At 38.5% G+C, this 12,317-nt stretch overlaps 1 protein-coding gene across 3 annotated transcripts in view; it reads left to right on the plus strand.

Moving 5' to 3' along the window:
- ctdp1 (CTD (carboxy-terminal domain, RNA polymerase II, polypeptide A) phosphatase, subunit 1) overlaps positions 1-12,317 on the plus strand; it is a 106,243-nt gene that overhangs the window by 46,046 nt on the left and 47,880 nt on the right. For 2 of the 3 annotated variants that reach the window (XM_026155959.1, XM_026155960.1), the window contains exon 12: positions 6,982-7,205. The exons of the other annotated variant lie outside the window; for it this stretch is intronic. In XM_026155959.1, the coding sequence (XP_026011744.1) occupies positions 6,982-7,205 (224 nt within the window). The remainder of the gene's footprint in view (positions 1-6,981; positions 7,206-12,317) is intronic. 3 annotated transcript variants of the gene reach the window in all.

Raw genomic sequence — 12,317 nt, forward strand, 5'->3', positions numbered from 1 at the left:
TTGGCTAGAACGTGTACAGGACCTACATCACACTTGTCTTGTAGTCTGATCTTCACAGAAGGCAGTGATAATTTATTTAGCATCATAATGATTAAGCTGTTGTCTTATTTGGCATTGTGAAATTAATACATGATGGTAATAATAAACTCACAGTAGACCATGCATTTTAAAAAAAATAAATAAAAACATTACGTAGCTCCATAGGTGGAGGAGGTTGATGTATTTCTTGAAAGACTACTCAATTAGGAGCTAATGTGGCTAAAATGAACATCCATCTATGTCAGGTTGTTAAAATTTTTGGGTATTATTCATGTAAGTCTTTGGTATTGATGGATAGAAAAACCTTTATTAAATGCCATCACATATAATAATGGAGACAAAATGACAAATAGCAGTGGACTGTAAAAGACCAGCCTGGTAAGGTGTAAGAGATACTTTATGCAAAGTAAGATGTCAGAGCAGAAATTTGATCAATGGCTGCTAATTTTCTTTAAGCTGACCTCAGCCCAAGCTAATACTCATTCCGCCGGGCAACATCTGTTCAGTGCTCCCCCAAGTAAAGGCTTCTTCTAATTGCTGCCCTTTGTTTGATCATAATTGACTGTCGGCTTATTTCTCAGTATATGAATCTTAAAGTTAAGAGTTAAAAAGCGGAATTTTAGATCTGTGCTTGAGAGACACACAACTCAGACAGTAGCTGAGTCGTTGGTTCTCAAAGGCAACATGTTGGATGTAAAGACCTGACTGACTTTGATTTTAAAGGGTCAGTCGATTAATTGAAGCATCTGCCAGTCAGAAAGCTTTATTGGTTGCTTATGATCAGGTGGTTCTGAGTTCTGCAGGGTTTTTTTTCTCTTCTGATTAATAATTCCAGTATTGATTCTGATTGGCATTTTTGTGGTATAATTACTATGTGTTGCTGCTCCAGCTTTGAACACTGTAGGACCTGCACAGATTGAAAGCAGAAGTGTAAATAAAAGTTTGGCTGATGCCCATTATTAGTAATCAGGGAGATTAAAACAAATGATTGAAGAAATGTTCTTTAAAAAAACCAAACAATTATTTGTCTTGTATGAATAAATGTATTATGGCAGGAAACCTGTCTTTCAGAACAATGCAGCTTAATTCCTAATGATTTCTATATCCTAATGCTTACAAGCTGTAATCTTGAGTAACAGCTGTCATTGTTCTGTTTGTGGTCCTTTTAAATATGCTTTTGTATCCTTTGTGTTTTTAGTGGGTTTTTTTGTTTTTTCCCCACATGTTGCGTCCTGCAGTTTCTTTGTTTTCTTTTTTAAATAAGCCATCAACCTGCCAGAGACTACAAAACAAAAGCTGACATTTTTAGATGGCCCTGAGCGTACATATTAAAAAATGTGAGCTGCTCCTTCATAAATAACATCAACAAACAACAGTCAGCGAAGTCACTGTCAGATATTTTGTGACTCTTTGTTTGTAGATGGGCATCTCTGCATGTGCCTTTTATTAGTTTGCCTTACTTTAGATTTTCCAGCCGATCCAGTTATTGCAAGATTATTTTTGCACAGCTGTACCCTAGTTTTAACCATTTGTCACTGCAACAAGTGCCTTTTTTGGGGGGGGGCGTATTTTAGTGTTGCTGGGAAGCCATGCATGCCTGTCAGCAATGGACAGAGCACAAATGTGGTGTTGCAACTTGCTAGCTTACATTTGAACTACAACTCTGCAAAGGTAAACTAAATCTAAAGCTCCAAGCTGCTGCTTCAGACTGTGAGCGTGATACTCATTGTTGCTCTGTGCTTTTAAACCGGTATTGATGTCAAGTAACTAATCAAATCACATTTGTAACTCCGAGTATTTTATCATCATTCTGTTAAAAAAGAAAACAAATGCTGAATAGCCACCTCAGCTTTACAGGGCTCAAAGAATTGGATCCAGATGACTCAAATGTCTCGTGAAGTGTTTCTCAACAGGTCGCAGCTGCTTTGGCAGCCTGTGAACGGCCAAAAGAATATTTGCCACAGGTGATCTTCTATTCTGTAAAACACGATACATTTACTGTGGTTTGTCTGCATCTTACGACTGAGTGATAATCAAAACATGTTCTTGTGTCGTTAGTCTGTTTCCTTCACCTCTTCGCCACCTCCCTCGAACACATTTATCATCACAGTCAACTTTGGGAGGGTCAAAAACAAGGCGAACACAATAGTTTAGCAGCAGAGATATTTAGCTGTAAATAGATTCCGTTCCCTGTAATCGCACTTGCACTAAACTTATTCACTCACTACTTCCAGCTTGCAGTGATGAGACCAAAAGCATGCCTCTAAACAAGCTTTGAGGGGGCGTCGTGCTGTGCTTTGAAAAGTTTGACGGTGGGCTCTTTGGTTGGCCTTTGATTATATCCAGGAGAGAAAAAAAAGGAGAAAAATCTGTGGGAAGTTTGCCTTGCTCTTTGTGAGGATTGTTAATGCTTCCGTTTCTGCCAAGGTTGTAAGAACCCTACCTGACAGAGTGAACTGTACATTGGTCTTTGAAAGGAAATGATCAGAAGCCGACGGGGCTTTCTGTACAGTGGCTCCATGGTGAGTAGCAGACAGGAACTGTTCTGATGCACACACAGTACATGTAAGTGTTTTGCTCTTAAATTGATACATACTGTGCTTTTTCCCCTGTCTGTGGAATAAAGACCTGTTTTCTAAGAACCTATACTACTGCTATTCTGCTCTACTGGCATACCTTTTATAATGGTAGAATGTAATATCAATCAGCCATTAGCTTCGTGCCAATGGCTGATTGTTTCAATTCAATTCAATTTTATTTATATAGCGCCAAATCACAACAAAAGTCGCCTCAAAGCGCTTCATAGATATAGAGAAAAACCCAACAATCATATGACCCCCTGTGAGCACTTTGGCGACAGTGGGAAGGAAAAACTCCCTTTTAACAGGAAGAAACCTCCGGCAGAACCAGGCTCAGGGAGGGGCGGGGCCATCTGCTGCGACAAGTTGGAGCAAAAGAAGAAAAACAGGATAAAGACATGCTGTGGAAGAGAGACAGAGATTAATAACAGATATGATCAGTGATCAAATGTTGTTTTGCACATTTATATTACATTGAATCTGCCTTGTTCTAGTTTTGTGTCAGTAACTCTACTTATGGTAGACTGTATTAAAGATATATGTAGCTTCTGGATCTGAAAAGTACCTGAAACCCACTTTCTTTTTATTGGCCATTAGGGGGGTGCGAGGTTTGTGGTTGCAAAGTAATTTTCACTGTGTAGAGATCTCGGATAAAACAGACCTCAGCTCCCTTGCTTAACTAACTTGTAGAGATGCTAGTTTAACGTGTCATAATAATGGAATAATGGGATGGTACTAATGAGGTCACTCAACCCTATTCTTGATGCCAGTATGAGCAGATTTGAAGGTGTTTCATGTGCTGTGATTTGGCAACATTTGTAAGCCAGAGCCTGAGATGTATCACTGAGAGCACAACGCTCCTTCAAAACTTCTTAATAAGCATGCCATTACTCCCTGTTCCATTGTGTTGTGATGTAGGTAGGTCTTACTCATCAAACTGTTGAGCATTTTAGGGTAACTATTGTGCAAATTTGGTACTTGCTAGTTAGCCGAGTAAGTTAGGAGCTGAGATATGCAAGCTAGGCTAACTGGCTCTTTTTTTAGAAGATGGTCTTCGGAAAAAGAGAGCTTGCTAGTTGTAGATTCCAAATGTTGGCACCAAATCTAAGTAGAGTCATTTCGTGTCATTTGAACACCTGTTCAGTTATCAGGAAGAAAGGAGAAATCATGTTTAGTTACAAATTAAGAAAATATTGCTCCATTTTTGGCTTTCTGACACGGGATACTCTGGATATGTTCATGGAAGTTTTCCTTCCCACTGTTACCAAGTGCTTGTCCAAAGGCGGTCATGTGATTGTTAAGTTTTCTCTTTATTATTGTATTTTTTTTAAAGTTTTGATATATAAATAGAATCTAATTGAATGTCCTTTTTGCTAAAGTATTTGGCTGCACAGAGCCTAAGATGGCTGAGCGGTTTGCAGCCTACACAAACATACTCCGATTCAGTCCTCCAAAAATGCAGTTCAATTTGGATGACTTAATGCGTAGATCTAATGCCGATTGGTTGTGAAGTGGAAGGGAACAGAATTCACTACAAACAGCAGAGGTGCAAGAAGCTGCTGTTGGTGCTTTTCATTGCTTTTAAAGTCAGTTTCACTTCAGCTTTTTACCCCTCAGCTATGAAAGGCCGATAGGGTATTGTTGTCACCCTGCCGGGTGAGCAGGCGGGCAGCGTGGACTCCCGAGTTTGTGAATGCAATAACTCGAGAACAAGGCGACGAGGAGTTTGAAATTGTTACCACAGGTATATCTACTAGGAGCCTGAGGAGTAGTATCATTGACTGCCAGTATCTTTGTATATTATAATTTTGTTCTTTTCCACAGCCGGGAAGGACCTCCAGCACATCAACCGTAGTCTTTAGGCTGGTTGTTTGTGACACTGCAGTCTGGTGAAGTGCTTGTTTCCATCAAGGTTAAATATAGTAGCTGCAGTGTCAGAACCTCATATGTGTTGGTTCAAATGTCTGTTTATCATAACTGTAAACCTGAGAATGTTAACTTTATTTAGATGAAATAGCTTTCCTAAGCCAGTTTTTACAAATGTTTTTTACACTGTTCTGCTTTTTAATAAACAGTCCATCTGTCCCTCATATTTTGATTGTAGTAACAGAAAAATAGAACCCATTTAAATCCTTAGCAGCTGCCACAGAGACGAGGCTAAACGATTGTTAGTGTTCGCTTTCATGGTAGATCGTCGTGGGCAGACTGGACTGAGATGATCATATTTTAGAAGGAATTAATGATGAATATTCATTTGTTTTCCTGACAGACATAAAAAGAAAAACTGTTTTATTTGTCTTACACTGCAATTTATTGGTGCCCTAAAGGGTTAAGCTGATTCAAATTTGATTCAGCAAATGGAACACGAGGAACAACCTGACCTCCTTTTTAAAAAATTTTCTTTCTCCATTTTTACATCAGACTTATTACTACTGGCACTTTTACCCTCTACCTTAACCAAGGCACACTGTGTTGTTCATGTAACCACCAACAAAACCTGGTTTGATGTCAGACGTGATCCTGACTTACGCCCCTCTCATTAATCTCACTTTCAGCTTGATGCTTGTTAAGGTCAAAGACTGGACATTTGCTGAGGCTATATTCATTCCTATTGATCTGAAAGCAGCCAGTTGGGTAGTTTGTTGGTCCGTAGCCATTGCCATTATAAATTGAGCAGCTAATACAATAAAGGATTGATGAGCTTTTGTTTTTTGTTGTTGTTTTTTTTAAAATAGTGTAATATTTTTTAATTAACTTTTTGATAAAATTCATCAAAATGGAAATATTAAAATAAAAGTTGACATTTTTACAGGAAGTTTGTATGGCATTGACTGTTTGACAGTGCAACCGTCTCTCTAATTTAATTTAACAAGCCAGGAAATAAACCAATGTTAAACTGTAATCCTTATGAGAGTTATATAGGATAAACAAAGGAAGACATAAAATAAGCAGCACATAATTAGATTATTAATATTATTTTATTTTGTTTATCTTTGAACTAATACAACAGTACCTGCATCAAACATCTGATTCCAGCTTCTTTAATCCCTCCAACTTTAATCACCGTCATTACAGTACAGCATATTACCCAATTATATGGAAAAGGAAAAGTGCTTTCCAGATATAATTACATGCATAATTAGAATCTGTAGTGGATCAACCGAACAGACTAATGTACGAGGTTCTCCTTGATGATAATTTGAACAGGAATTAGTCCTTTAATAGAGCTTTTCATCATCGGAAATTTAATGGCAAACAATGAAATGTGCTAATCTTTACCTTGCTGCAGTACTCTCCAGAGATTTGGGCACCCACTACACTTATTTTCTGTTTCATGTTTTCCTTTTTGGAGTCTCACAGCTCTTAAGAAATTCTTATATATTGTATTTATCTTATATAATGTTGGTGCAGTCCCTCAGTTCTTTCACTTCCTGAAAAAAAAGATTCCTGTAGCTCCTCATCCCCTTTAAGCCAGCTTTCATCTGATTGGCTGCTCCTCAATTTAAAAAAAAAGGTTTAGGCAGGTGATGAGTGAGGCTTCCTGAGCCAGAGCTGTGTACCTGAGATGACCATATTCGTGATAGGCTTCCTGTTTGATATTTCAGAGTCAAGAGTAGAGAGGAAAGTGTCCTGGAAGCCTTTGGCTCACAGCTGTTACAAAGACTGACCTCATTATTACCTTGCTCTTGGTCATGCTTTAATTAGCATAAAGAACTAGTAGTGCATAAGTCTGCGCGCGTGTGTGTGTGTGTGTGTGTGTGTGTGTGTGTTGGTTAGAGAGAATAGGAAAACACATAAAAATGAGCCAAAGGAAAACATAACATCCTTTGTTAATTTTTGTGGTCTTACATAAAGATCTGAAATTTAAATGAATAAAAGAAAACAACAATTCTTATCATGAAATAAATATTTAAATCCAAATTTATGTGCTGCAGTCATGGGCCTTTCTCTTAGGTATTTTGTTTAGTGTCCTTTATGTCAGTGTTCTCCAGTAATGCACAATGTCTGTAGATGTGTAACTGTTCCTCCGTACCGAATCTTTGGTTGGAATTTGTTAAATGCATTTTCACTGAAAGGCTGAGGGCATAAACAGACATTCTCTCACAGCCATATTCACTAAAGATTCCCAGGATTCAGTGGAGCTTTATGTATTATTTGCCAGATGTTTCTTATAGAAATAAAGACATGTTGATTTAATTTGTATTCCGTGGAGGAAGGGAATTAATGAATCCAATTTGCACTTGAGAGGAGGCCAAAATGCAAAATGAAAAGGGTATTTGTGGCATTTACAGTGTGAATTCATGCTGCTGTTAAAGAAGATAAAAATGTGCTCACAAAGCTCCTTTTAACAAAAATATAATAGGTGGATGACATCTTAGGCGAGGAGAGCGACAACGAGAGTGAGGGCCGAGGGAAGGAGAAGCCAGGTAACGAGGAGATGGAGGATGAAGAGGAGCAGCAGCAACGGCACCAGCAGGCAGGAGCTGGACAGACGGTGGGAAGGAGACTCGGTCCTCAGGCGCTGAGCATCGATGAGAGGCTTCAGACTCCATCCAATGTGGCCAGTCAGTGTCAAAGTGTGGCAAGGTGAGGCACAGAACTTTTTATCTCTTGCCGTTTAACGCCCCCCGCTGCAGCTTTTTGGGCCTCAAACACAGGCATCGTGGGATAGAGGGAAGTCATAAAGTTATTCTAAAGTTACAACCATCTACATGCCAGATATTTACTATTACTGCCCCCCGATGCTTGCACTCACTGTCAGTGATGCTCATCTTGCATAAACATGTCTAGGTGAGAAGTATGCTAAGCTTAAATTATAGTTTAACAAGTCCATAGGGGAATCTTGCAAAATGTACTGTATATTTTCAGGGTCTTATTTCTCCGATGACTATTAACATAACACACCACTTCATCAGCACTACTTTGCTGAAGCCAGACGGTCTGGTCCGTTGCCATGGAGACTAATTCCAAACAGACAGCAGGCGCTCGAAGAGTTCTGAACATATGAGAGTCTCTTATTGCTGAAAAACATGCCGAGTCGTCAGACTGCCAGCGTTTAATCTCACAGGACAAAGTATTTTGCTGTCTTTGGTACATTCAGAGTGTGGATTATTATGAAATTAAGCATTTCTCATTAAAATGCGCTGCAGTCTACAGAAGCATTCTGCCCAAAACTATTTTTTTGATGTATGAAAAGCCTCTCCAAGAGATGGAAATGGCAAGCATGAATTAGACCCAGACAATCTGGTTCCAGATAAGAAAAAAAAATTGTAAAGGTTAAATAATACAGATATCAATCAATAATACAGATATTCCTGGATGTTACAACTTGCACACATATTTTAGGATGGCAGAAGGTAATATAAAACTGCCACAGTTTAGTTTAGGGATGTTTTGGGGTTGTAAATAACCTCTGTCTAAGCATGCACCACATTTGCTAGTCCTCTAAAATAATACTACTACAGATATGAAAGTTGCATTTCATTCATCATGGAATTGTTTTATTTTTGGGATTAATTCCAACACTAAGCTATATTTCTTTCTCTTCATGTGTGCTAACATGGAGTGTGTGCATGTTAACTTGTGTAGCAAAATCCTGTATTGAGTAGATAAGGTTAGCCAATTCATTTAATCGCCTCATTGTGCTAAGTTGTAGTTAGCTGATCGCTAGCAAAAGCATATCTGTGTACAAGTTCTAACTGGCTTAAAGACTTTGACACTTATTGTGTGTCATTTCAAATAGATATGTGAAATAGATCTGTAGCCCGCCAGCTAACACGCAGACAGTTAGCTGAAACATGTTTTGGGTATTTTTGATGATACTGAATTTTTTTTTGTTTTACATACTCAATTTTACATTTCCTTTAATGATGCATCTAATTAATATATTTTAAAATAAAATCAAAAATGCAGTAGATCACTAAAGTCAATCAGTATTCACAGTATGCCATTGCCGTGTTGTCCTAAACAAGCTAAAATTTGCAAATACAGTGTGTGGAGAGTGGCTGCAATGCACACCTGCAGTGGGGAAAATGTAAATGCATAATTTCTACATAGGAATATTGTGATAACGCACCGAGGCCCGAAACTGTGGGTTTTGTTTTTTGTTTTTTTTTGTTGTTTTTTTTAAACCTATATATGGGTGTTGATCTAACTGTGAGGCTTGAGGTGCGCCCTCCTTTCATTTCAAATATTCGTTTCCTTTTGCGTTCTGAATTTCAGGACTCCTGTCATTTGTTCTATTGACTCAAATACAGCGTAGTGTTGTACTGCACCTGTTAGTGCATTTTACCTCTGCCACTCCATATGGTGCTTTTGTTGAGCTCCTCTAGTACCTAATGCACCTAGCAATTGTGTATAAGTATTAAATATGTACTTCAGGCCTAAATATTTGTTGTGTTGTATATTATAAAGAAAAGATCTGCTAAGCTAAACTCCAGCTTTGACGAGGTAGACGGAGAAACTCCACAGCTTCCACCCTGAGCTCTTTAGATAATAGCACTAATATTTGACCGTTGCACCTTTTTCTCAAGACTTGGGTTTCCTTGTGTAATTCATCGTTCAGCCTCACTGCTCTGACTGTCAGAGCATAGAATTGAGTATTTTTCTACACTGCATTCACCCAGAAGCCTCTCCTTTTTTCTCCCTATGAATGGTTTTGGCTGTGGCTCAGTATCCATGGTTGCCCAGACATGTCAGTCCATCTGTCACCTGGTCCGACAACTTTGGTTGCCGCTAATGAGTGAAGCCTGAAACGCACTGTCCACAGTGTTGTTTACTGGTTGTTGAAAACCTTTGCAAGTCCACCTCCAGTCTGTGCGGTGGTGCAGAGGAGCAGCACATGATTAAACAGCCTGACACACAAGGGGAAGGGGTGTAAATTTGATTCTGAAAGCAGTGTGGACTGAAATTGGCTGGTAGGTGTTTGGTTCCTTCCATGAAAAGACACCAGCGACAGTCTAATAATATCACCCTGTGCTCACCACTGTGATGCTCTGACAACTGTTTCTGTTTGTAAAGAATATTCAGCTCACAGGTTTTTGTTGTATGAGGTTAAAATTGCACTCAGGAGCGTTGAATTCCTTTCTGTGCGTTTAGCTTGACTGACCACTGTTTCTCTCCAGTTTCCACTGATATTTTACAAGTTAGCCTAGTTAGTTTTCATGTGTAAATAATAGTAAAGTACCACAAAGGAACCAGCATTGTTCTCATATACAAATCATTCACCGTTTAAAACGGCACAGAACAACTTTGAAGCTGAACTGCTTGAAGGTGTCATGTGTTGATTTTAAATCTGAGCTACTGATATTTCTCCTTCTGTAGTTTTTTTTAATTTTCATTTTACTGTTTATAAACATTTATGATGAATTAATGCAAGAAATTAATTCGTGGCAGCTTCTGAGGGTGAAAACTGAAGCCAGCGTCTAAGTCCTGAGACATGCAGTTCTTTGACTTGAGGCTTTCTCCAATAGTCGCGATATCTTTTGGTAAAATAACAAACTTAAAAGAAATAAAATTAATTTAGACTAAACAGAAAATGTAACTTTCACTAACAAAAACACAACAAGCCTTCATTAAGCTGTATCATCTAACCAGTCTGGTATCAGACCACGTTCACAGGTTATCTTTATATTTTAATAGAAACAGCTGGAAACGCGTTCGTCTTTCACTCTACCTGTGCTCACCGTGTCGGTAGCGGCTCCGCCTCTTTGCTCTCGCGGTGTGCAAACAGACTCTGTGTTTTTGTTTATAACTGGAGTCATGTGGGCTGAATGTTGTCAGACTTTTATTCAAACGCTGCTCCTGAATACGTTTGTATTGCAGGTCTGCATTTTGCCTCAGTTGTGGTTGAAACGCTCATGTTTCCATAGTGACAGTTGCACGCTGCAGAGCGTGCATTGACCGAAGCATCGGAGCACAGAATTAGTGTGGAGAATTTTTTATGATTGAATTATTTGAATTAGTCGATGAATCGTTGAAGCCCTACTGTTAACTAACATAAAGAGTGTGACACGTGAAATGGATGCTGACAGAGAACATAGTATGAATACGAAAAATAAGGCTTTAAATTCCCCATAAACCTGTTTAAAAATCATATAGATGTTAATAATCACTGTATGTGCAACTACGTTTGTGCAAAGTTTTATTCAGATTAGTTCATTCGTGAAGGAGGAGATGGGATACATCCAGACGTATACATACATACATACATAAATGCTACAGCTGCTACAATCATGATGGTAAGATTATTATTCTGCCTCCAATTAGTAGTTTGTAAGTTTGTAACATGTTTTTTTTTCTATAAATCCAACAGAATAATAGTTCAGATTTGACAGTACATACGTTGAGTCTTTCTGTTAGCAGGTATTTATTTGCATGTGTAGTAGGAGGCCAAATAAAACACTTTGCATAACACCATTTCTAAAATGTCAAAGATGCAAAGCTGAGCCATTTACTAGAGAGGGGGGAAACATCCTCAGTATCCGCCTCTGACTGTCTACAAGACCCTGTTAATGTAATTTTCCTGTCTGACACAGAAAAGTATTTGATTTTATTGTTGCCCAGTTTAACATTTCTAGAAGAATTCATATAGCGGCTTCCTGTTTTAGAACGGAGTAAGTGGGACCTCTGGTCCTCTGGGAGATGGCTTAATAGTTGCCATTCTGTCAGTCTCCATCCTGGCTCTTCCACTTCCTTGTATTTGGTACAAAACAGGCATACATCTGTTGCTAAGATACTGTAGTGATGCAACTGTCTCTGTTTTGTTCTTGCCATCATTCAGGATCTGCTTCAGCCTTTCTTGTTTCCATTTAAAGTGAAAACAACGCTGCTCTTATTACGGTTCTTTTCAAGCTTCCTGTTCACCAAATTTAGACAGCTAACTGCAGGTAAATAATAACGTCCTGCTTTTATCAGATTTTTTTTTTTTAGAAATACACCCTGTAAAGCGGGGAATTTGCACCTACGGCGCCAGCAATTTGTTTCTTAAGAAATAAAGCAGCACTTTTTGTTCTGAGGAGCAAAGCTGACAAAAACTATCTGAGAAAACGCAGTAGATTTATTCAGTTTTGCTGTTTAGTTGCACAAATCATTCCACTTGGATGATTAGATGCTCAGTCTTTTTAAAATGCACTGAAAGATGAACAGCTTGTAAGAATCTCCATTGGGCTGATTCCACTCCCTTGTTTGTTTGTTTGCTGATTTAAAGTGCTTTATTTTGGTGAATCAGCTGTGACTCGGTGCACATTCAGGGCAGCAAGTAATGTGGCACATGCAGGGGATCCGTTGAGATTCTGCTTTGTTGACTGTGCACACAGTACATCACAGTGCATTTTATTGTCTAACTAACTGATGCAAATAGCAGCAAAACTGAAATACAGATGTGGATAAAGAAGAAGCAATAATGTAGAATCAACAATAGACCAGTGAGTTAGTGAGATAAGTTAAATTCACTTTTGTCTGTATACAATACAACAACACTCACCTCAAGGCGCCTTATTGTAAGGTAAAGACTCTACAATAATCCAGAAAAAAAACTGTACAATGAGCATTTGGTGACAGCCGTCTGCTGTGAGCGAATGTGGGTGAGGGGATATTTAACTTTTAGAAGCACAATAATAAATTTAGCAATGTAGCAAAGTAACGTATAAATATTGGAACTTGGTCACAAAAGTTGTTAATCCAGACAGCTTTATGGGT

This window comes from Astatotilapia calliptera, chromosome 22 (genome assembly GCF_900246225.1).
Source record: "Astatotilapia calliptera chromosome 22, fAstCal1.2, whole genome shotgun sequence".
NCBI lineage: Eukaryota > Metazoa > Chordata > Actinopteri > Cichliformes > Cichlidae > Astatotilapia > Astatotilapia calliptera.